The sequence below is a fragment of the Elgaria multicarinata genome, chromosome 2 (genome assembly GCF_023053635.1).
Source record: "Elgaria multicarinata webbii isolate HBS135686 ecotype San Diego chromosome 2, rElgMul1.1.pri, whole genome shotgun sequence".
Classification (NCBI taxonomy): domain Eukaryota; kingdom Metazoa; phylum Chordata; class Lepidosauria; order Squamata; family Anguidae; genus Elgaria; species Elgaria multicarinata.
The window spans coordinates 133,478,319-133,503,844 of record NC_086172.1 but is presented as its reverse complement, the minus strand read 5'-3'; the positions used below and the strand labels follow the sequence as shown (position 1 = coordinate 133,503,844).

Genomic DNA, 25,526 nt, shown 5'->3' with positions numbered 1-25,526 from the left:
GTCCAGATAAAAATATACAGCAAAATCAATGATTCAGTTTGCATGTTCATGCTGCCCACTATGGCTTGTTTAAGCTACAGTGGGCTGCAGTGCATGCAGTTAGCCATTTTTAATATTCAGCCACAAACCATGGGTTATGCGAAGGTCGTTTAATCCTCACATAAACCACGGCCACAGATCTGAACGACATGACAAACCACGGCTTGAATATTAAAAAAAACACCAGGGACACAGTAGCACATGCTGCAACTCACCGTGGCTTAAAAAAGCCACAGTGGGCAGCAGAGACTGTGTGAACTCGGTCAATATTTCTCTAGCTCCGAGCAGGTCTAATGTACACAATTATTACCAGTTTGGATGTTTATACAGCATTACTGGCTGCCACGATGAATGATCTAATTTTCAAAATGCTATTCTTATTTTATTTATAGTCACAATAAGTAGAAGTCTCTTTAAAACATACACATAGAACTTGCCATTTCTATGAGAAGCTGTTATTCTAAAATTCCAATGATCTAATCTAATTAGAACACTGAAAATGCACAAACATGTTAAAAAACACAAATTAGGTTAATTTTAAACTTGCAAAATATTTTTGAAGTATATAATACATAAAAGGTCTTTTCTTCATGTGTTTCACAATTCATTAAGTACAAAATGGAAATGTCAAGATATATTCCTGAAATTAAAGAGAAAGCTTCTAACACTTTTGAGAATTGTGGAAAACCTTTTCCCCTCATCTGTACATTAACTCTGCAGCATTGCTCTGATCAAATTGAGATTAGGTTAACTGCGAGTATCATGGTCCATCTTGTATTAGCTCTTCACGATAGAATTTACTCTCAGAATATCCCCAGAATAAAAGATAGGTATCTGATCTTATTATAAACAGACTTTTGATTTTCTTGTGATTCTTCTTTATGCAACAACCTTTAGTGTTTATTAACTTTAGGGGATTTGGAGCTAAATGCCATCAATACGCTGATGACACGCAGCTCTATCTCCCTGTGACAACTGAATCAGGTGAGGCTGTGCAAGTCCTGGACTAGTGCCTAGACTCAGTAATGGGCTGGATGAGGGCCAATAAACTGAGACTAAATCCTGGCAAGACGGAAGCCCTGTGGGTGAGTGGTTCCCGAGTCCGGGAGACAGGCTCATTGCCTGTTCTGGATGGGGTTGCTCTGCCTCTGAAAGAACAGGTTCGTAGTTTGGGGGTACTCTTAGACCCGTTTCTGTCGTTGGAGGCTCAAGTAGCCGCCACGGCTTGGAGTGCCTTTTACCATCTTCGGTTGGTTTGCCAACTACGGCCTCTCCTGGACAGGGATAGCTTGACCAAGGTGGTACAGGCATTGGTAACCTCAAGATTGGATTACTACAATGCGCTCTATGTGGGGCTGCCCTTGAAGCTGCTCCGGAAGCTGGAGCTAGTGCAGAATGCTGCAGCTCGGCTGTTGTCTGGAGCTGCCCCTTTCCAGCATGTAACTCCTCTGCTGAGGGAACTGTACTGGCTGCCTATTCGCTACCGGGCCAGGTTTAAGGTTCTTGTACTTGTGTACAAAGCCCTAAACAACTTGGGACCAGGATACCTGAGAGAGCGCCTTCTCCCTTACCAACCTGCCCGGTCACTGAGGTCATCCGAGGGCCTGCTCCTGGTGGTTCCACCTAGATCCATCATTCGATTGGAATCCACCAGGGGAAGAGCCTTCAGCGTGGTGGAGTCCCTCCTGTGGAATTCCCTGCCTCTGGAGGTCAGACAGGCTCCAACCTTGTACTCCTTTCGGCGCCTCCTGAAAACATCTTTATTCCAAGAAGCCTTTCTTTAACATGCAGCCTTGGATTACTGTGTTGTTGTTGTTTTGCTTCTTTTTAAATTTTGTTTTAACTGTTTTATTCTGTTTTTATTTTCATTTTACCTTGTACACCGCTCCGAAATTTTTTCAATGAGGAGCGGTATATAAATATTCTAAATAAATAAATAAATAAACTTGGTATGCAGCAGCGTATGTTGAGAATTGAAATGTAGTGGCCAAAATATAAATCTGTATCTCTTTGAATAAAACTGTACTCAGCATTGGTTGTCATGTTGTGTGGAGGGCACCGCTGATTATTTCCTCAGCCACCATTGGTTATTTTGTCAGGTTATTTTGTCAGCCACAGAGTCGCAAGGCAAGAGTGGTCAAAGTGGTGGCTGCCACTCTAGTCCAGCAGGCTGGATAAATTTTCAGCCTAACAGTCAACTCAACACTGATCCTAATCCACAACACGGTTGATTATTATCTTGTTGTGTGGGGAGTACCCCCTAGATAAACAACTGTTGAGTTGATTATTACCCCACCATTGGTTATCATGTTGTCTGAATGCAGCCAGTGGCTGTGCTCACACTATATGCTAACCCACCTAGTGTGGGTTGTTGTTGAACAGTGGAATATCATGTTCTCTGAATGCAGCATATTTTCTGCAGCGTAGGTTATCCTGTTGCCTGTAAACAGTGCTTTTTTCAAAGATCAGGTTATTGTCTGAACGCAGAGCATTTTCTGCAGGGTTTCTCATTAATCATGCAATGTGACTTGTTAACCACCCCGAACAACCCAACAACATGGGCTCTGAAGAAAAATAAACCACACTGCATGGATAACAAGCACCCCTGCAGAAAATGGGCTTTGTTCAGATAACATGATATAAGTGAGATATTAACATTCTTTGAAATATGTAATAATAATAATAATTTATTTATTTCTTACCCGCCTCTCCCTTCGGATCAAGGCAGGGAACAACATTAGAACAGGAATCAATACATCTTAAAAATTCGTGATTTTACATTGATCTGGATAAGCCTGCCAGAAAAGGCTAGTCTTTAAAGCTGCCTTAAAATTAAGAGAGTTAATTTTACGAATCTCCTCCAGCAGGCCATTCCACAATCTGGGGGCGACAGAAGAAAAGGTCCTCTGGGAAACTGATGTCAGCCTAGTTTTAGCTGACTGAAGTAAGTTCACCCCAGAGGACCTGAGTATGCGGGGCGGACTATATGGGAGAAGGCGATCCTGCAGGTAACCTGGAACCAAACCATTTAGGGCTTTAAAGGTAATGACCAACACTTTGTACTTTGCCCGGAAACTAATTGGCAGCCAGTGGAGTGATTTTAATGTTGGGGTAATATGCTCACCCCTAGATGTACTGGTGACCAACCTGGCTGCCATATTTTGAACTAATTGAAGTTTCCGAACTAGGTACAATGGTAGCCCTATGTAGAGCACATTGCAGAAGTCAAGCCTTGAGGTTACCAGCGAGTGCACTACTGTCTTTAGGTCTTCTGACTCTAAGAAGGGGCGCAGCTGGCGTATCAGCCGAAGCTGATAGTAGGCACTCCTGGCTGTTGCATCTATCTGGGCTGTCATTTGGAGCGACGGATCCAGGAGCACCCCCAAACTGCGAACACAGTCTTTCAGGGGGAGTGTAACCCATCCAGAACTGGCTGACACACCTCCAAACCTAGGTCAGAGCCCTTGACAGCAAGCACCTCTGTTTTATCTATAGGGTTATCTTTAGTATTCACTTTTATTAGGAGTAATTTGTGGTTCTAGTCTCAAATTTGACAAAATATTTCCTCATACAATCTATCTGCCTTTCCACTCTCACTTTGCCTGCATTTATATTAAACTATCTCCAAAAGCTCAAAAAGAGGGCCCAGTGGTCTTCTCCTTCTGCACATGTTGAAAATAAAAATCTTGGACAGAAAGTTACTCCTCACTGAGTTCATTTGTACTCCCACAGCTAGACAGAAATGAACATAAAGCTTCACACAGGTTCAGTTTGTGGCACTTTTTTGTTTAATTTAAAGTAAGCAGACTATACTACTTCAAAACTATTACCAAACGGCAACCTATAATTCCAGAATTTTATTTAGTATATTAACAATTTAGTTCTCCTAATTTTTCCAGAAAATACCAGGACAAATCTGATTTAAAAAACACTCCGGCCAAAACTACCACTGCCCCACCCCCAGGAAATTGCCAACCTTGATGTTACTGTGTTCCTTTTATTCCTCTTCTATCCCTTCCTACTTCTCATTGTTGATTTTGACTGTATTGCGCAGAGCCACATGACAGCTATTATGAACATCCAGCTTAGATCCTCAATCACCCACAAAAGACGTGAGAAAATCCTTTGTATTTTTCTAAAATATATTTTTCAGTATTATGCCAGAAGGTGATAGTTTTCTTATTCAGACTTAACATAACTAAAGATTTGAAGTGGTGACTAGGCAGTCAAGGTGAAATAAAACGTTTATATTCATTGGACCCAAAACAGTACATAATTTAATATTCCATTTATTACCTATTAAGATTAAGAAAAAAGTTGTTTCCATCAAAAACAGTAAGAATTTGTAAAAATCAAAATCCAGTTAAAATAAGACAGTACATGCCTTTGATTATAGCAAGCCAACACAAGCTTAAATAAGCTGTAGACTGAAGTGAAAAATCTATTTTTGGATACTTAAGAGAGATAGATCAATAAGTGACCAAGGGCAACTTTTCAAACACAGAGAAAGTCTTATAGTCCAGTCAAGTTATAGAATTATTTCCACTTCTTTCGTTTCTTCCACTTGAACAGAGATTTTAGTAGTTTTAAGATTCATTCCCAGAAGGCTCAACAAGAGACCTGAATTTCACCTCCACTGATCAGTACTTTGTCTGTTTGGTTTTTAAAAAACAAACAAACCCAAAAATAGGGCTGTGAAGGGAAGAAGCTAAATTAACACTTGAAAATCCATAATAAAATGGAAAACACAGAAATTAAAATTATATTACAAAACTGTCAACAATGGAAACTAATCTATATTTCTGCTGTAATTATTGGGTCAGAAGTTAAAACTGAGAAACCTAATTAGTTGCTTTGCATAATCAACTAATCTTATGATAACCTAGCAAAGCTAAGCCAGTATTTCTAACAGTTCAATAGAAACCATTTGAAAAGACTGAATAGAATGTCTATATCTTTGCTGGTCTCAGGCACTCCTCCCTCCCAATCTGGATTTGGGACTGAAAGGCCCAGGAAAAGCGTGGGTGCATGGAGTTTAAATTGTAAGCAAAGCTCAGTTTATGACACTGCATAACATCATGACTAATCACGACTCAACAACAACAATGCTAATAATTAAAATAAGTTATGATACTCTCAGAGTCACATAGAAAAGCAACTTTTGGAACATAAGAACAAGTTCTGAAAGTATCCAAAAATCAATCGCAAAGCATCCATCAAAGCAGGCCTACTCAAAAACAGCACAGTACAAAATTCCAGATTATGCATATCTTGTAAGGAGTAAGGTATAGACTGGACCGCTCAGGAGAAAGTATAGGCATTCCTTTGAATGTAATAATGATAACGGTGACTATATCCCTTGGAAGCCAGCAGGAACCTTTGCAACCCCCTTCTTTTACACACATACACAAAAACATCCCAAGCCATAATTATCAATGAGAATGATAATAATTAAAATTATTATTATTATTTATTTATATAGCACCATCAATGTACATGGTGCTGTACAGAGTAAAACAGTAAATAGCAAGACCCTGCCGCATAGGCTTAGACCAGACTTTCATGGACCCAGAGGAAGTTTGAAAGAGACCTCTCCTAGAATATGGGGTGTAGAATTCAGCAAAGTCCAGGCAGGAAAAATTAATCCAGGTAGAGAGTGAAGATATTTTTTAAAAAATGAAAAGTATTGTGAAGCCCAGGCTTCACTAGTGAGCAAAATAAAATAGAGGGCGAAAACTACACTAAACTAAGAACATAGGAAGCTGCCTTATGCTGAGTCAGACCATTGGTCTATCTCGCCCAGTATAGTCAACACTGACTGGCAGCAGCTCTCCAGGGTTTCAGGCAGGAGTTTTTCCAGCCCTACCTGGAGATGCCAGGGATCGAACCTGCATACAAAGTAGATGCTCTACCACTGAGCTATGACTCTCCTTGCCTTGTGGAAATATAGCCCAAAATAGTCTCATAGTTCAAAAAGAGAAAAAAGGACTCTTCTTCTCCCAAAAAGGAGGGCCCAAAAAGCTCTCAAAACAAATCAAAATCTGCTAATAAAAGTTCAGAGTTAAGCAAAAGCTAAAAATCAAGCAAATCAGGTTGGAAGGGGGGTGCAAAGGAAGAAGGGGAACGGGTGGGAGCATAGACCAGTAAACAGAAGTGGTGGTGTCTGGTCATACTGAAGGGATTGCTTGTCCATGTACACACACACACACACAGAGGACCTAGAAACTCGCTGCTGCTGCTCCTGCTTTCCCTCCACACAGCAGTTATTCCCTTCTCCACCACCACCCTGAACACTCTGGGTGCCGCATTTGAACCTCCATAGAGTTTCATTAGCAAATAAAAAATGTTTTTTAAAATAAATAGAATTAAAAAAAGAAAAGAAATTCCATTCCACCAACTACAATAGAAAGGGAACAGGAAAACATATATAATTTCCCTATATAGCCTAGTTTTTGTCCACAAATAATGAGCACCGAAGGTTGCCAACACATGTTTTCAGGAATATTTTTGCATGACTAAGGGTTTTTCCCCCCTGTTCATTACCCTTTCTTACTCAATCTTTAACCAATCTTCCAGATACTTTCAGGCTATGTAAAACAAGACTTTTTTTCTGTTATGTGCATATTTCAGGAAGATTGATGAAATCTTTTCAATTTTATTAAAGTTAGAATGACCCACCCATCCGCGATTTCCATGGAATCCTTATTCTACTGATTTATTAGAGCCACAATTGTGCCTCCAATAATCAGAGCAGTTCTGTCTTTCTTGATAGAATGGAGTGGGGCAAGCTAGATCATAGAATCATAGAATAGAGTTGGAAGGGGCCTACAAGGCCATCAAGTCCAACCTCCTGCTCAATGCAAGAATCCACCCTAAAGCATCCCTGACAGATGGTTGTCCAGATGCCTCTTGAATGCCTCTAGTGTGGGAGAGCCCACAACCTCACCAGGCAACTGATTCCATTGTCGTACTGCTCTAACAGTCAGGAAGTTTTTCCTGATGTCCAGCTGGAATCTGGCTTCCTTTAACTTGAGCCCGTTATTCCGTGTCCTGCACTCTGGGAGGATCGAGAAGAGATCCTGGCCCTCCTCTGTGTGACAACCTTTTAAGTATTTGAAAAGTGCTATCATGTCTCCCCTCAATCTTCTCTTCTCCAGTCTAAACATGCCCAGTTCTTTCAGTCTCTCTTCAGAGGGCTTTGTTTCCAGACCCCTGATCATCCTGGTTGCCCTCTTCTGAACACGTTCCAGCTTGTCTGCGTCCTTCTTGAATTGTGGAGCCCAGAATTGGACGCAATACTCTAGATGAGGCCTAACCAGGGCCGAATAGAGAGGAACCAGTACCTCACGTGATTTGGAAGCTATACTTCTATTAATGCAGCCCAAAATAGCATTGGCCTTTCTTGCAGCCATATCGCACTGTTGGCTCATATTTGGCTTGCGATCTATAACAATTCCAAGATCTTTCTCGTTTGTAGTATTGCTGAGCCAAGTATCCCCCATCTTGTAACTGTGCATTTGGTTTCTATTTCCTAAATGTAGAACTTGGCATTTATCCCTATTAAATTTCATCCTGTTGTTTTCAGCCCAGCACTCCAGTCTATCAAGATCATTTTGAAGTTTGTTTCTGTCTTCCAGGGTATTAGCTATCCCACCCAATTTTGTGTCATCTGCAAATTTGATAAGCGTTCCCTGCACCTCCTCGTCCAAATCATTAATAAAAATGTTGAAGAACCCTGAGCCCTGCGGTACCCCACTCGTTGCCTCTCCCCAGTTTGAGAAGGTTCCACTGATAAGTACTCTTTGAGTCCGATTCTGTAGCCAACTGTGAATCCACCTAATAGTTGTTCCATCTAGCCCACTTTTAGCTAGTTTGTTAATCAGAATATCATGGGGCACTTTGTCGAAAGCTTTGCTGAAGTCAAGATATATGACGTCCACAGCATTCCCACAGTCCACAAGGGGGTTACCCAATCAAAAAATGAGATCAAATTAGTATGACAGGATTTGTTCCTGACAAATCCATGTTGGCTTCTAGTAATCACTGCATTGAAATCAAGGTGTTTACAGATTGACGTCTTTATAATCTGCTCCAGAATTTTCCCAGGGATGGATGTCAGACTGACTGGTCTGTAGTTCCCAGGTTCCTCCTTTTTGCCCTTTTTGAAGATAGGGACAACGTTAGCCCTCCTCCAGTCATCCGGCACTTCACCCGTCTTCCATGATTTTGCAAAGATAATAGACAAAGGTTCTGAGGGTTCTTCCGCTAGCTCCTTCATTACTCTAGGATACAGTTCATTGGGCCCTGGAGATTTAATCTCATTCAAGGAAATTAGGTGTTCTTTGACCATTTGTTTATCAATCTCAAACTGCAGTCCTGCAGGACATGGGATGTGTACACAGTTTCCATTCCTCATAATGGCCTAGCACACTGACTGCATGAATACCTCCTGGGGTGGGATCTGTTATGGATTATAAGGATCACTTCTGGGTGGGGAAGGCTAATGCTCTTAGTGTTTGTCCTAGAACAGAATACACTCAATGCTTCCTTGAAAGACAAGCCTATTTGTAAAGAATTTGTCTTTCAAGGAAGCCTTAATGTATTATGATATGGACTGGGACTAACGTACAGCACAACAATAAAGATCTCCTCTCAGGATGTCACTAGAGCATCACTGCCAGGTATATCTTTAGGATCAGATAGCAAGGCAAAGGTAAAGGAACCAGACATAGCTTAGGTAGGGCTAGGGATGGAGAGGCCATGTTATCTACAAAGGTGTTGTTTTCAAGCTGCTTCTCTGATTTCAATCACCATTTTGTGGTATTGTGAACTGAGTTAATTATTATTCTGAACTGAAGAACCATAGCATTCAAATGTAACAACATCTCATATTTGAGTCATAAGGCATACAAAACATTGAAAGAAAATGTGATTATACAAGTAATTAAATTTCAGCGGATGGTAAATTTCATGTTTGCCATAAATGAAAGATTTAATACGTTAAAATGAAACTTCACTGAATTTCAATAGTACAAACATTAGATTAGTAATAGCACCACAACAACATGTAAATAAATTAGAAAAGAATATTAAATAGTATTGCAAGGCGGACAATATACAGAAAACTAAAGCAAGTCCTTCAGCATTGTACTAAAACAGAAGTCTCGCTGAAGTGACCAGTCATGACTAAGTGCAATGCTCAAAACCAGGTCTCATAAGAACATAAGAAGAGCCATACTAAATCAGAGTGAATGCAAACCCACAAGCAGGACATGAGCACAATAGCACCACATTTGTGTACCGCAGAAACTGGTATTGAGAGGCATACCACCTCTGATACTGGAGATAATTTATGGCTATCATAACTAGTAACTACTGATAGCTTTATCTTCCATGAGTTTGCCTGTTCAAGGTGTGACCCAGACACAACTCACGAACAATGTATAAGTTTATTTATCAACATCCTTTAAAAGGCCAGGGTTAACCTCCTCTCATTCCTAGTCTCAACTCAATATTTCTTTCCATAAAGTTTAAACTTTATAAAATGCTTTGGTGAGGAACTGCCACCCCAAAGGAAAGTTTGCCATATATTCTTTACTTTGAATTAAGAAGGATGCACCAACACTTCAAACTCAAATACACACACACACACACATACCTCCCTCTTCACAATCACAGACACACAACAAAGTCAATCCCTCTATCAAACCCCTACCTGAGCCAGCCAGGTTTTCTTTTTCCTTGGAGGCCAGGGAAGGGCCTCCCTCCAAGCAAGGCAGATTGTTTCTCTCTCCCTCCCTGGCCTCCACAGCACTGTGGGGAAGGAGAGGGGCCAGGGAGGGCCTTGGCTCAACTGCAGAAGGAAATGGCTCCTAGATGAGCCAGGCGGCCATCTTATTTCCAACATTCCAATCTATCTGAGACAGAAGGGAGGGGAGAGAGTGACGCTACTAAGCATGCTCCTGCTCTATCGGGCCTTCCATTCACTTTAATGGGGCAAAGAAATATATTAATTAAAAATCAACAGAAGCGAATTTTGAAAAAAGAAAAGCCATTCCACCAACTAGAAGGACAGGGGACAAGATCCCACCACTGGTTTAAAGGGTAAGGGTCCCAATTCGGAGCTTTTAGGGAGCAAAAAAATCGTCGCCACCCGGAAGCAGATCTGTGTCAGTTTGAAGCAGAGGGACTTTTCCCACTTTGGTACTTTGAACTGCCATCCTGCCCTCAATATTTCACCAATCTTCTTGAAATGCGCAGGTATGTAAAACCAGCATTTCTTTCTGGCAGGTCTCCATTTCAGAAAGATTGGTGAAACATTTTCCATTTTATGAATGTCAGAATGACCCACCCCTAATTTCGGCCTTAACATGGTGGAATGCTCTTTTCACTGATCGCCTATAACACAGGGAAACACTCCCGTCTTTCCCTGTAATGAAAGCAGCTGTACCTTTCTTAGAACATAAAGGCTACCATCTTGAAATTAGTCAAAAGTAATCAAAATCAAGTAAAGGGGGTTATAGTGAATGGTTTAGCAGAATACATGGCCTTATGCACATGACTGAAAATAGACTGATGATACTATGCAAGTAACCACATGCTATTAAAAAAAATTAACTCATGACTGCTAAAAACAAACAAAACCATAGCACTTTTTCTGCTTCAATTTCCTGAATGGAAATGTTACAAGTCCTAAAAAGTAATCTCTTAAGCAGCCATTTTTAATAAACATTAACACCTCTGTAAATCTAGAGGGAATTTTAATATCAAATCCTCAATGAATTAAGCAGTAAATGTTGACGTTTCATATTTTCATTAAGTTTTAATTACATCTATAGAGTCAGTATAATCCAAGTTAAAATTCTGACATCTTTCAAAGATTTTGTAGCAGCGGCAAAATTAGGTATGAAATACATCTTAGCATTACTATGCTTTATTTTAAAAAAGAAAAAATAGTACAAATTAGATTCAGGTTTAAACACATATCTCTAACAACCTGTTAAATGATAAAAAAAAAATTCATTTTCAGCTTGGCTGGCATATCAACCTGGCTTTGTTTTTAACTGCCTGAATGCTGAGAAGTGAGAATTCCCCCTAGCAGGTAGAATCCTGAAAACTGATTGTATTTGTATGAAGAATAATCATGGAACATACACACACTTGTTAGGAATCCTTTTTTTTAAAAAAAGCAATAAAAATAAGTTGACAAAGGAAAAGAAAGAAAATATATGGCTACATAATTTGAATATATCAATTTCAATGCTTTCATATGATTGATAGATAGATAGATAGACAGGTTTCTAAGAACTACACATAAACTTCAATAAATATCCAAATAAGCATCATTAGCTGGTGGCATCTATTCATCACCCAGTCAAATGTTGAAAGTATTGTAATATCTTCAATTCACTGCATTATAGGAGGTGAGTGTTTATCCTTTCTGACAGTCTTTTAGCTGTTAGAAAGATGCAGAGAATCCATTTTCATTTACCATGTGTTAACTTCCAGGAAGCAGATAGATAATTTAACAGAGCATGTACATCAGTTAATATCAAGGAATGTTCCAATACAAAATTATCTATATAATGACGTCCTCCCCAAAACAAGCAACTACTGGGCATTGCTAAAACATATGTTCAAAAGAGGCATTTGCTGTGTTACGTCTCCAACAATTACCAACTCAGACAAACCCTTATTAAAGAGATGTTGCACTTTCCAATAGATATGAAACAAACATTTTTGCTGAACAAGATGCAAAGTGAAATCCATAGACATATTAGATATAGAAGCCAAAGCAGCGATCAATCAATTAGGCAAAATGGGACAATACAGTTACCTATTCCATTCCTGCTTAAGACCTGTATACCACATTTATTCACCAATAATAAGTTTTTATAGACATGGGTCATAGGTTGATTTGCCTGCTTGGCCTCAATAAGTGTTTCCAATAACAAGAAAGACGCTGAAGCTGTAAAAGCAGCATGGCAAACCTAGAGACTAACAAATGATGCAATTGCAAGTATTGCCATTTAGCTTTAGCTGGCAAATCATATTTAGCTCACAAAATAGAGAATGACAAGAATTCACCATCAGCAACCACCAGTTGAATCAAGGTACAAGTTGTATTATCCAACAACAGGCCAGGGTTATTTGAGGGTTGCTGATCCTTCAAAAAGCCATGCCATCTGTTTGGATGACACAGAAAGTCACACCAACTAAGGTAATTAGGGAAATTCATCCAGCACATGACCAGCATGCTGCAATCATATGTTTCTTTGTTTCTCAGACTAGTTTTACATGACATCCAAACTGGGAAGCTCTAGTTTTACAGGTCCATAGTTCAGTGTGATCGAGCATGTGTTTTTTATGCAGAAGGTCCCAGGTTCGATCCCTGGTTTCTCCAGGCAGGGCAAGGAAAGAATCCTGCTTGAAACCCTCAAGGGCCACTGGAGGTAAGTGTTGTAAGTGTTGACAATATTGAGCTAGACAAACCAATAGTCTGACTCAGTATAAGGCAGCTTCCTATTTTTTAAGGCTCCCTCCAAGCCAGGTATGTTTCTAAATCACAGTTTCCTTGTTTGGAAGTTACTGGGATCTGTGCTTTAAGAAAATACAGTAAATTCCCTGAATCCTGGCTGATGAGGGAAGGAATGAGTATGCACGCAGGAACATGGCTTGTTTCTAGGCTTATAAACTATCTGAACTTATCCACAGTCCACCAAGAATAACAGAAGGAAAGTCACCAGCAGAAGGAACGTGGCTGATGGAATGTATTTCTCCTCCTCACTGCAACCGAAAATGTGCTCTGGAGGGTGGGATGACCCACTGGGGCAGATTTGGGGTAGTATACAGCTGCAGGGGGAGGAGAGGAAAGGGAAGTCCCATTGCACGAGCGAACTTCCATTCGTATGACATTGGGTCAAGCCCCAAGAATTAGCACAAATCAGTTAAGAATATGTAAAACATAATCTAAATACCATTGTTCCTAGTTTGGAAACTTCAATTAGGTCAAAATATGGCAGGCAGGTTGGTCACTGGTACATCTAGGGATGAGCATATTACCCCAACATTAAAATCACTCCACTGGCTGCCAATTAGTTTCCGGGCGAAGTACAAAGTGTCGGTCATTACCTTGAAGCCCTACTTGGTTTGGGTCCTGGTTACCTGCAGGATCACCTTTTCCCGTACAATCCGCCCCACACACTCAGGTCCTCTGGGGAGAACTTACTCCAGTCAGCAAAAACTAGGTTGACAACTGTTACCCAGAGGACTTTTTCTTCTGCCACTCCCAGACTGTGGAATGGCCTGCCAGAGGAGATTCGTCAACGTAACTCTCTCCCCGAGTTTAACACAGCTATAACGACTAGCCTTTTCTGGCAGGCCTACCCAGATGAATTTTAAACTAAGAATTTTAAGATGTCTTCATTGGTTTTTTTTATATTGTGTTGGTTTTCTATGCTCTTTTAATTAATTTTATGTATTTGATTTATATTGTATTGTTGTACTAATGTTGTTCCCCACCTCAATCCAAAGGGAGAGGTGGGTAAGAAATAATTGTGTTGTTGTTGTTGAATCAATCCTCACTCTCTTCCACACAATACTATTTATTATACTTCTGCTCTGCATTCTTTGTCCATAGAGGCTTCCAAAACAGCAAATACTAAACACTTGCATGATTCACCTCAAATAACTTCAAGCACCCCAATGAAAGTACAAATTTGAAAATCTTTCTTCTAGCCTAATGAGAAGGACTTGCTTCTGTAGCTCACTCTTGATCTCTTAACCATAGAGAAGCATTACATCAGCTATAGAGAAGCATTACATCATTACATCTACACTTGCCCAATATAGCAACATAAAAAAATAGATAAACGTAGTGGAAGCATACTATTATCACCTGAGTTTATTATTTATTTATTTATTTATTACATTTATATCCCACCTTTTTTCCTCCAAGGAACCCAAGGCAGCATACATAATCCTCCTCCTCTCCATGTTATCCTCACAACAACAACCTTGTAAGGTAGGTTGGGCTGAGAGTCTGTGACTAGCCGAAAGTCAACCAGTGGGTGTCCATGGCCGAGTGGGGACTAGAACCCGGATCTCCCAACACCTTAGCCACTACACCACACTGGCTCAGGGTTGCAAGTGCCATTTGTACAATGGCTGCAAAGCATAGGCATGGGACAAGTTTCCCATACCTGCAAAACTTCCTATTTTGTAGCCGGTACTACAATTATATTGTTTTAAGGGAGGAAGTAAAGGCATAATATGCTAAAATGATTTTTTCAGGTTTTTTAATTACCTGTCATGCGCAAAACTGCACATGAAGTTCATGTCGAACAAAATCATTCACATGATACAAGAAATTGTTTCACTGTAACATATCAAGGTCGCTAAGGGTTTTTCCCCAAGAATTGTTCTTGTTCCCTTTCCAAATGTTCATAAAGAACTTTTAAATACATACATATCATTTTGGTATGCCTTTATTTGACTCTTCATCTTCACTTACACTCTCAGTTAAACTTAAGACTTATCAATCTACAACACTGGGCCAATAAGCTTAGCTTAGTGCCCAGGGCAACCACTCAGCTCTGCCACTCCTGAGGCCAGCATTGGACTTTCAAGCCATGCAATGTGCATTTAGTGGCAGTCTTAAGTTGGAAAATGGGAGGAGGCATCAGACATTCAAATTAGTCTCTACCAGTTTCTGAGATGATTTCAGTTTGGACCTGCCCCACCACTCCAATGGTTGTTGGAAAAAATGAATTGGTTTATCACTCCATTTTTGAAAATGCAAGATCCAGCTGATACTCAAAAAACCATCTCCATCCTTAGGTGAAACACACAGTTTCCTTGGTAGGGAGAAAACAGAAAGAGAAATAACTAGACAATTTTATACTAATGAAGCTGAAGATAATTTTACATAATTGGAGAGGTGCTCTAGCTCAATGCTAGAACACTTGTTTGAAATAAAGGCCCCAGGTTCAGCCTCTCCAAATAGGGCTGGGGAGGACTTCTCTCCCAAATACTCAAGAGCTGCTGACAGTCAGAACACTGAGCTAAATGCACCAGTAATCTAACTTGAGTATAAGGCTGTTTCCTATGTTCCTATCTTTCTTCCTAAAAGCACCACTTTGTGCCTATGAAATTTCATGAGCTTTTCATTAGTTAGACATAAATGTAACCTTCCAAGGAGTATTCCATTATCAGAAGCAACAGTGAGACATTCCAAATGCCATTATTATGAGACAAACATGTAACATATAAAATTGTTTGTGATTTCTCTTTCTTACCTGCTGAGCTAAGCAGAACACTGAAGTCTGTCCCACGCTGAGATTCACTGTCATTCTGGATTTCTTTCTCAGTGTCTTCATAACGATGCCAGTTGGAAATTACCTTTCTTCTTGAATAACTTCCTTGTTCTTTTCCCTCTTCTCGTAATTCAAGATCAGCAACAGCCTATAGCATGTATCAGCAAGATGATTGAATAAGAGCATTAAATTAGTTTCTCTTCTTATAATTTGGACTTACTGAAAGACTAAATACCTGCCTTGAATCAATCGATGTCCTAACATAACATTTTATTTAGAAAGCATGCCTAGATTACCAGCCTGGACACTCAAATGCATTACTATGTTGGTCTGTGACACAAAATATTATAGCAAGAGTGGCCTGGTGTCATTATAAACTGCTGGTCTTGGGGATTCATATTTATCCTCTCTTCAGACTTGGAACTGGCTGTGACGGGTTCAAAAAAATTGAAACAGTAAACAGAGTTTATCAAATCCCCTTAGACTTCGGGTTTCTCTTTCCTTTCAGATGTAAGGGAACTACAATCAAGAGTTAAAGCAAGGTAGTTACCACAGTAACAAAAATAAAGAAAGGCTGGAAAATTGTTCCAATCTGTATGTAAGTTACATTAAGTTAGTTGTTCTCCTTATACTACTGCCTGTGACTGAAAGCAGCAAGTCTCTCTCTCTCTCTCTCTCTCTGTGTGTGTGTGTGTGTGTGTGTGTGTGTGTGTGTATATATATATATATATATATATATATATATATATATTGAACATACGTAACAGATAGGACTGGTCTTGAGTGTTATGAGAGCCTTGTGTGGCGCAGAGTGGTAAAGCAGCAGTTTCTGCAGCTGAAACTCCCCTCACGGCCTGAGTTTGATCCCAGCGGAAGCTGGTTTCAGGCAGCCGGCTCGGGTCGACTCAGCCTTCCATCCTCCGGAGGTCAGTAAAATGAGTACCCAGTTAGCTGGGGGAAAAGTAATAATGGCCAGGGAAGGCAACGGCAAACCACCCTGCTATAAGGCCTGCCAAGAAAACGTCAGCGAAAGCTGACCCTCCAAGAGTCAGTAATGACTCTGCTTGCACGAGAGGTTCCTTTCCTTTCCTGAATGTTATGACTAAATCTCACTCGGAACACTTACATTTTATTTATTTATTGCATTTGTATACCGCCCCATAGCCGAAGCTCTCTGGGCAGTTCACATGTCACTACTACAACTCTTATGGCTGCTGGCACTCCTTACCAAGTCATTCATATATCACAGCCAAATGGATTGTGCATTTTTCTCTATGTTGTCATAAAGATGGGCCATGGCTCAGCAGAATACATGGCTTTGCATCCCAAATATATGCCCCATCAAAAAACATCTGCAGCAACGTAGATAACATTTATCTGTGTGGCAACACATTGAAAACTTGTATTGCTATATGGGCCAGTGTTAAGTGGGCCACATTACCGTTCATATGGAGCAATTCAAAGCAGACTCCACAAATTGGCTGTAGCCGGTCCAGCACACACACCACACCCCCATGAGGCAGTGGCAGGAGTGGTAAATTGCGCCACTCCTGTCCCCAACAGGAGGGCCCACCTCCAGCAGGTGCTCCAGAGAGGCTCAGGTGGTGGGACAGCTTGTGCCAGCGCTGGGCTGTAGAGCATGTACTGACCAGCAGATCATGCTGTAAATCAATCTTTTAACTATAAATATTTATTAAGCCATACTTTATTGAGGATATTTATTTGCTGTATGGTGAAGATTGTTTTTTTAAAAGCCTGTACTGGAGAAAAAAATAGGAAGGAAAGCAGAACTAATCACTGGCTAAGTATGCCAGCAGGTCTTTCAGACTAGAAGAGAGAAAAAGGAGATGTGCCACGTACATTGCTACCACAGGCCTGTGAAGTTGCCAGTTAGGTGATTGCTGCATGGAACAATAGCTATCTGCTCCAGGCAAGCAGGAGAGAAGCAAATTACAAGGCTAGTCTACTGAAGAGAAATGTTATATATAATGATGTCTGGGGAAAACCATCTATTTACAAATACATGCAAAAGAGAAGTGGGAGAATAAGCTTGTAAAAGTGGTTGGTAATTCGCTGGGATGGAATAGGCAATAAGTCAATTATTCTGCCTCATGCCTCTATATGCCCGATACCCTAACAGCTCTACATGTCTAATCTGAAGTAAGAACCATTGAATTCAATGGGGCTTACTTCCAGGTAAGTGGGTATAAATTTGCAGCTTAAATTTCTTTATTCTCTTTAATTTGGGAATGCATTTCTTTCTCCCTTTCCCCATCACAAACATAGTAAACAGGAAAACTGATGAAAATGCTCGAGATAGCTACCTATAATCTTAGCCTGGAAGCAGATATGCACTTAGATATTTCTTTCAGCTCTTCATTTCCTATAAGAACAGACCATAGATAAGGAAAAGAAGGAAATGCAGATAGGTGGCAGACTGGTGTGGTGCTGGTTGGTGGATGAACTGACAGCTATTTCCTGGCAAGACTGGACTAGGTTTCACAAGTGCAGGCCATTCCTACAGTATCCAGCCTTTTTGAGACAGTGAGCACATTTGGAATTTTGAGAGTGTCATGGGTATTCTCACAAAATGGCTGCCATGAAGGCAGGGCTTGCCCATTCATAAAATGGCTGATGGGCATACGCCGCATACGCTGGCTCCTCAAAATGACATGGCCAATCTCCTAAAACAAAGTCCCAGGGAAGGTTGCTCTGAGCCACCAGAGCTGGCCAGAAAGATCCGTCACACACTTGTCACTCTCAGCCTGCCACTACTGAACTGACACCGTTACCATGACTTCAGGAAAGGTTAAGCTTCAGGCTCAGGAGTCCCATCCTTCTGCTAAGGACTGGGAACTCCTTGCCACCTGAGTCTGGGCACAAACACAGAATCTACAGCATATGCAAGTCCAAGTCTATGAAAAGCCTCACTACTTTTCATGGCACAGTTCTTAGCTATCCAAAGTCTAATTAGCAAAGCGTCCATTGGCAGATTGCTTTTAAAGTCCCAAGCGGAGATGGAATCCAAAGCAGGAGGGAGGTCAAGTGTTGCATTGAGAGATGAAACCTAGCAAAGCTTTTTCAGTTTTGCACCAGCCTTTAAGGCCTATTCAAAGTCACTTGACAGACAGGTCCTCTGACCTGTAAACCATGCCTACGTGCCAAGAGAGCATGATGTTACAACCCACTTCGAAGAGTGTCCCCCACCTTTTCCAAAACACTCTGAAGTTCCCAGAGAACCAGCTACTTCAAGGCCGAAGAAAAGGAGTGAACCAGCTACATCTGACATTCACAAAGTATTACCTAATAAATCTAACCACTAGGTACAAGGGCTATACCTGACAGTAACAGGCACAAAGCAGATTGGTGCTCACAGGTACCACATTGGAGACGCCAGTTATATAAAACAGCGTGTATTTAAAACAGCAACAGCTTATGATTTATTTTAATGCATATAGGGCCCAAAGAGGAATGGGTTGTATGTAGAATATTCCGGACTGGCATCAGAAATCAGCCCAGTTTAGACTCCTTTTATCAGCTTAGACTGATACACCAACTACGACCCTATCTAGCTAGAGAAAGCCTGGCTAGAGTTATCTTTGCTCTGATAACCTCTCATTTGGATTACTGCAATGAGTTATATATGGGGCTGCCTTTGAAAATGATCCAGAAACTACAGCAGGTCCAAAACAGGACAAGAAGATTGTTAACAGGACTGGTTGGTATGATCCTATTACATCAGTCTTCCATGATCTGCACTGGCTTCTATTCTTTTTCTGAGCCCAATTCAAAGTGCTGATATTAGCTTTTTAAGCCCTAAATTGCTTGGGGACAAGTTACCTGAAGGATCGGCTCTTCCCGTATACACCTGCCTGCCTCAAAAGCCATTCTTCAGGTGTCCTGCCAAATGAAATGAGGCATGTGGATACTAAAAGGAGGGACTTTTTGGTGGTCAAATCCCAGTAGCGGAATGCCCTCGGCAGAGAGGCTTGTCTGGGGCTTACATTGTGGTCATTGCCTTGCCAGATAAAGACCTTTTTATTTTCTCAGGTTTTTTAGTCCTTCAGTTTTATCTTTAAATGTGTGTTCTTGTGTTTTAGATCTTTCTCTGCTTGTGGTTTTTACTCTGGTTTTATTCTGTTTTAAACTTCTAAAGGTTTCATATTATGTTTTATCAAGTTGGATTTTAGAATTTTAATTTTTGTGAATCATCTTGTCTTCACCAGTTCACTAATGGGCAGAGACAGGAAAAGGAGGTGCAGCTCCCCACCCACCCCATCCCAAATTCTCTCCTTAACAACAACGGAGCAGTGGGACTGCTCAGGGAGCCCCTCCCCACAAAACCCCAGGGCATCTTGCCCAAGGGCACTCCAAGACCTGGAGACCAGACTAAAAATATTTTAGAACTAGATACATGCTTACAAAAATAAACTTTCAGTTACATATAAAATGAGTTGGAATTATGACACTTAAAATGCTCTCATACAAATACATCCATGTATACTTCTAATGCTCAGTTTAGAATTGTCTTTATGTTAATATTCCGAGTCTGCTTTTCAGCATGAAGTCCCCCCCTCAAAGCAGTTTAACAGCAATTATAAACGCATGCAATTAAAACTGAAACACAGATAGTCAAGAACAGAAATGATGGTCCTAAAATCCTTTTGATGTTAATTGCAAGGAAAGGAGTTACAGTTTTAAATATGGAGAATTTAAAGTATTTTAGCCAGGCAATAAAAAGTAAAGCTGCTAAGATTTTTCCACTTTGTTTATAAAACGTACTTAGCTAAGCATTCAGCATAATCATATTCAGGCTTACTCAGAGGTGAGTTCCACTGTGCTCAACGAGGTTTACTTCATAGCAACTGTGTTTAAGATTGCAGCCTTAGTTTATGGTAACCGGGAAGAAACATCATCATTACAAGTTTTCTGAATGAATAACAGTATCTACTTGTCTGCTTCCTTCTCAGCTTTCAGACCTTCCCATATGCTGCTCTTTCCCTAGAATAGTCCCCCATTCTCTACAACTTGCTTTCCCACTCCTTAAAATTCTTCCTCAACCCCACTTAAACAAGAGCCATTATGGATCACTTTAGCTTCACCTGAATTGTGTTGTCAGTCAAGGATTAACTGGTCAGAGGGAACTGACATATTAAAAAAAAAAGTAGGGGAACATTTCAACCTCCCAGGACAGCCTGTCTTGTTAAAGTGGCCATTCTTGAACAAAGGAACTTCAAAGACAGATATCAACACAAAATTACTGCCATGCAATTAATCAAGAGTTCAACTCTGTTTCCTATGGTTTGAAAAAAAAAATTTCCCCCCCCCTATTACATTACGAGCTCCATCACACCAGCGATTTGTCACACACTCGCTATGCCTGGTATGAGATTTTGCAGCCCGGTACTTGCATGATGTCGTCCCTGTCCTGCACTCATTTAGCCTCTTCCCCTCCATATTTCGTTTCTTTTTGGAGCAGAGAAAATCAGGTTTTTCCCCCTCCATGTGAAATAAATGCGCTCCTCCCTCCCGTGTATTGCTGTCATTGCGTTCTACCCGACTATCCCATTCTTTGTTGGGGGAGTGCGCGTCTAAGGGCTGTCTCGCTAACAAAAGAAGAGGGTAAGGCAGTTCTCCGCTCAACCATGAAGGGGGAGGGAGAGAGGTCCCATTTAACCCTACATTTTTACCTTAAAAGAAATGAGGAAAATGCACCGGGACAGGGGTAGTGGTGGTTCACCCCCGCACCTCCCTAGAACTGCGAAGCTTCACAGTTAAAGACTTGGGGTTTTTTTTAGAAATGGAGCAAGGCACCAGTGCGCCTGGTACCGAGCTGCAGTGCACATTCGCTCCTCCTTCCCTGTAGTTCTCTGAATCAGTCCCATTGTACTTTCAGTCCTCCAACTTGGTTTATAAGGATCCTAGGGAAAGCATTCCCTAACCACTTAAGTACACTGTTGTTGTTTAAATGGATACTGTTTTATATTTTGATGGTTTTAAATTTTGTATACTTTTTAATGTTCACTGTTTTTAACTTTTGTAAACTGCCCAGAGAGCTTCGGCTATAGGGCAGTATATGAATTTAACAAATAAATAAATAAATTTAATAATAAATAAATTGCATCATTACACCATTTCAGCCTACCAGATTTGCATTCAATTGCATTTGACAAAATGGGGTTTAATGGGGTTTATTCAAAGGTAAGCATGTATGGGATTTTAGTATGACTTGGATATAAATTCAGTTGAAATCAATGGGATTTACTCTTGAGTAAGAGAACAGCAGATCTCTATTTTATGAACTGGAGATGCACAACTTCGCACTCCAGATCCTTCACAATTGCAAACAGGTGGACTTTCACACTATCACGAAAAGGGTTTGTGGGGGGTAAGTAAAAAATTCCTAAAAAATCAAAGGATGAACTGATCTGATTTAAACTTAGCATGGCTAAAGCCCTCCTTAAGAACTATCACTGTGCCAAGCTTGATCTTTTTATCTTTAAAACTATGCAGATGTAAGCATTTTGCCCATGATACTGCCATCTCTGCTGCCCTCTCTCTTGGAGGACTCTCTTTCTCTCACACTAGTCGCCCAGAGGGTCGGGGTGGTGGTGTGGGTCTTTTATTATCTAGTTTGTGCCAGTTCCAGCCTCTTTCCATTCCACCTTCACATTGCTTCTCCTCCTTTGAGGTACATGTGGTGAGGCTCTTCGCTCCACTGCGACTGCGGGTTGAAGTTCTGTACCGCCCCCCAGGCTCGTCCTCAAAATTTATCTCTGATTTTGATTCGTGGCTGTCCTTTTTCCTCTCTGACAACTGTCCTACTCTTATCCTGGGTGATTTCAACATTCATGTGGATGACCCTCAAGATGCTGCAGCTCTACGATTTCGCTCATTATCTTCCTCTTATGATCTTAAGCTTTGGTCTGATGCACCCACACATTCCCTTGGACACTGTCTGGATCTTGTTCTCACTCGGAATTGCTCTGTGTTGGACTTTTCTACTGCTCACTTTCCGCTGTCAGATCATCACCTAGTTTCTTTCAATATTACTCATAATCCTCCTCCTTCACGTCCCGCTTCTCGCTCTTGTCGTGACTTGCAATCTATCAATTATGAGGCTTTTTCCCAGTCTCTAGCCTCCTCCCTTCCTTCTGTCTGTTCGGCTGTCTCCTTGGACTCAGCTGTCTCCTTCTTTAATTCCTCCTTATCTTCAACTCTTGATAATCTTGCTCCATCTACAACTCGGATAGCTCGCCCTTCTCAACCCCAACCGTGGCTCACCTCTTCCCTCCGCTACCTTCGCTCTTGTTCCCGGGCAGCTGAACGCCTTTGGCGTAAGACCAGGGACCGGGCAGACTTTGTCCATTACAAATTTGTACTCTCCTCTTTCTCTTCTGCCATCTCACTGGCCAAACAGCAGTACTACTCAACGCTGATCCAATCAAATGCTAGGCATCCTCAGCGGCTCTTTGCGTCCTTCAATTCTCTTCTGAAGCCTAATCCGCCATCTCTCCCCGCCTCTCTGTCTGCTAATAACTTTGCCTCTTTTTTCAATGCTAAAATCCAAACTATCCGCTCTGATCTGGCCAGCTCTGCTCCTCTTCCAGTTCCTGTTCCTCATCTGTCAGCTCCTCCTGCAAATTTCTCTGCGTTTTCTTCGGTCTCTGCGGATGAACTGTCTACAATACTGCGCTCTTCGAAGCCTTCCACTTGTTCTCGTGATCCGATTCCTTCTCGCGTCTTTATTAATCTTATTCCTGCTATCCTCCCTTCCTTGCTACATATTATTAATCTTTCTCTGTCCTCTGGTTCATTTCCTTCTGCTTTTAAACATGCTACAGTCTCTCCCATTCTCAAGAAACCTACTCTTGATAGGCTATCTCTATCTAACTACCGACCTGTCTCTTTGTTGCCGTTTGTTTCAAAGATCCTGGAGCGTGCGGTCTACTCTCGCTGTCTTGACTTTCTTTCTAGTAACTCTGCTTTGGATCCATTTCAATCTGGATTTCGTCCTCTGCATTCCACCGAAACAGCCCTTACTAAGATCACCAATGATCTCCTTACTGCCAAGTCTAAAGGCCATTATTCCGTTCTTATTCTCCTTGATCTAACTGCAGCCTTTGACACGGTTGATCATGATCTTCTCTTAGATTCCCTTCATGACCTTGGATTTTGTGGCTCTGTCTATAACTGGTTTGCCTCCTATCTAGCGGGTCGCTCTTTCAGCGTGTTGGCTAATGGCAGCTCGTCTTCCTCCTTTCCCCTTTCAGTAGGGGTTCCGCAAGGCTCGGTGCTTGGCCCGTTGTTGTTTTCCTTATACATGTTGCCCTTGGGCAAGCTTATTCAATCTCATGGCCTCCAATATCATCTGTACGCCGATGATACACAACTATATCTGTCATCTCCGGAACTTTCTCCTGATGTTCACGATCGTATCTCGGCATGTCTTTCAGATATCTCAGCTTGGCTGCTTCATCGTCGCTTGAAGCTTAACATGGCAAAGACTGAATTGCTTGTTTTTCCTCCTAAACCTTCTCCTCATCTCTCATTCTCTCTTACTGTCAATGATGTTACGCTTACTCCGGTCAAGGAAGCTCGTAGCCTTGGCTTTATCTTCGACTCCTCGCTCTCCTTTATTCCTCATATTGAGGCAGTAGCTAAATCTTGTTGATTTTTCCTGTATAATATTGCCAGGATTCGATCATTTTTGTCTGTCTCTTCTGCCAAGACGCTTGTTCATGCACTGGTTATTTCACGGTTGGACTACTGCAACCTTCTTCTCTCTGGCCTTCCTTCTTCTCACATCAGTCTGTTGGTTTCTGTTCACCACTCTGCCGCAAAGATCATCTTCTTGGCTCGCCGCTCCGACCATGTTACTCCGCTTCTGAAATCTCTTCATTGGCTTCCAATTCACTTCAGAATCCAATATAAACTTCTCCTGTTAACCTTCAAAGCTTTTCACGGTCTAGCTCCTTCCTATCTCTCCTCTCTCATCTCACACTATTGCCCCGCTCGTGCTCTTCGCTCCTCTGATGCCATGTTTCTCGCCTGCCCAAGGGCCTCTACTTCCCTTGCTCGGCTTCGTCCATTTTCGTCTGCTGCCCCTTACGCCTGGAACGCTCTTCCAGAACATTTGAGAACTACAAGTTCAACCACAGCTTTTAAAGCTCAACTAAAAACTTTTCTTTTTCCTAAAGCTTTTAAAACTTGATGTTGTGCAGACTTCTACTGTTACTTTCTACTGTTAGTTTTTCCCTACCCTGTGCCTGCTTACCCTACCCTGTACCTGTTTGCATTCTCTTCCCCTCCTTATTGTTTTACTATGATTTTATTAGATTGTAAGCCTATGCGGCAGGGTCTTGCTATTTACTGTTTTACTCTGTACAGCACCATGTACATTGATGGTGCTATATAAATAAATAATAATAATAATAATAATAATAATACCTTGGAGCAAAGGAGGGGACCTGGCCACCTTCACAAAATAAATTAGTTAAAATGATTGATCATTTGCCCACCCTTTGAAATGAGCAAAACAAACCTTTGCTCCTCCTCCCCTGTAAACCTTTCCCAAGCCAAAGGGCAGCAACAGTCTCAGTCCATGGGCTCCCTCCAGCTTCCTACAAATGGCCTCCCTTCCTTGGGGCTTGTTTAATATGATCTTAGGGGAAAGTATAGTGTGTTGTTTTACCATAATTGTGCAGTTTCAGGCTGCTGTATTTGGCAGAAATAAAGAAAAAAATTAAAAAATTAACTGCAGATGAAAGGAGAATGTAGGGGGCGGGGGAGGGACACAGTGCAGGCTCTTTTATTATTTGGAGAAATGCTGATGTCCCTCAGAATCCCGTTCTTTCTGAGCTTATTTGGGGGTAGGTTGTGATGCAAAGTATTGTGGGGGTGGCTTGGTCTTGAATTGGGCAATTAAGACCCATTAGCTTTTCAAAAGACTTGCTCCTGGTGGAGATTATAAGAATGGATTTGTGGGTAGAACCATCTGGTTTCTAGGTCAACCCTGGAATGTTCATTCAAAAGCTAGCAGCTTAGAGTGGGCGGAAAACCAGCAGAACTTGTCAGTTGCAATTGCTGGAATTTTTGGTCTCTCCTTGTGGGCGTGGTAATGGGGACAGTCATGATGAGTGCCTGCACTTCAAATTTATCACTACATTATTG

At 41.2% G+C, this 25,526-nt stretch overlaps 1 protein-coding gene across 1 annotated transcript in view; it reads right to left on the bottom strand.

Moving 5' to 3' along the window:
- Positions 1-25,526, bottom strand: part of AVEN (apoptosis and caspase activation inhibitor) — a 139,632-nt gene that overhangs the window by 86,654 nt on the left and 27,452 nt on the right. Inside the window, exon 2 of the mRNA XM_063117734.1 lies at positions 15,336-15,501. Coding sequence (XP_062973804.1) covers positions 15,336-15,501 — 166 coding nt within the window. The remainder of the gene's footprint in view (positions 1-15,335; positions 15,502-25,526) is intronic.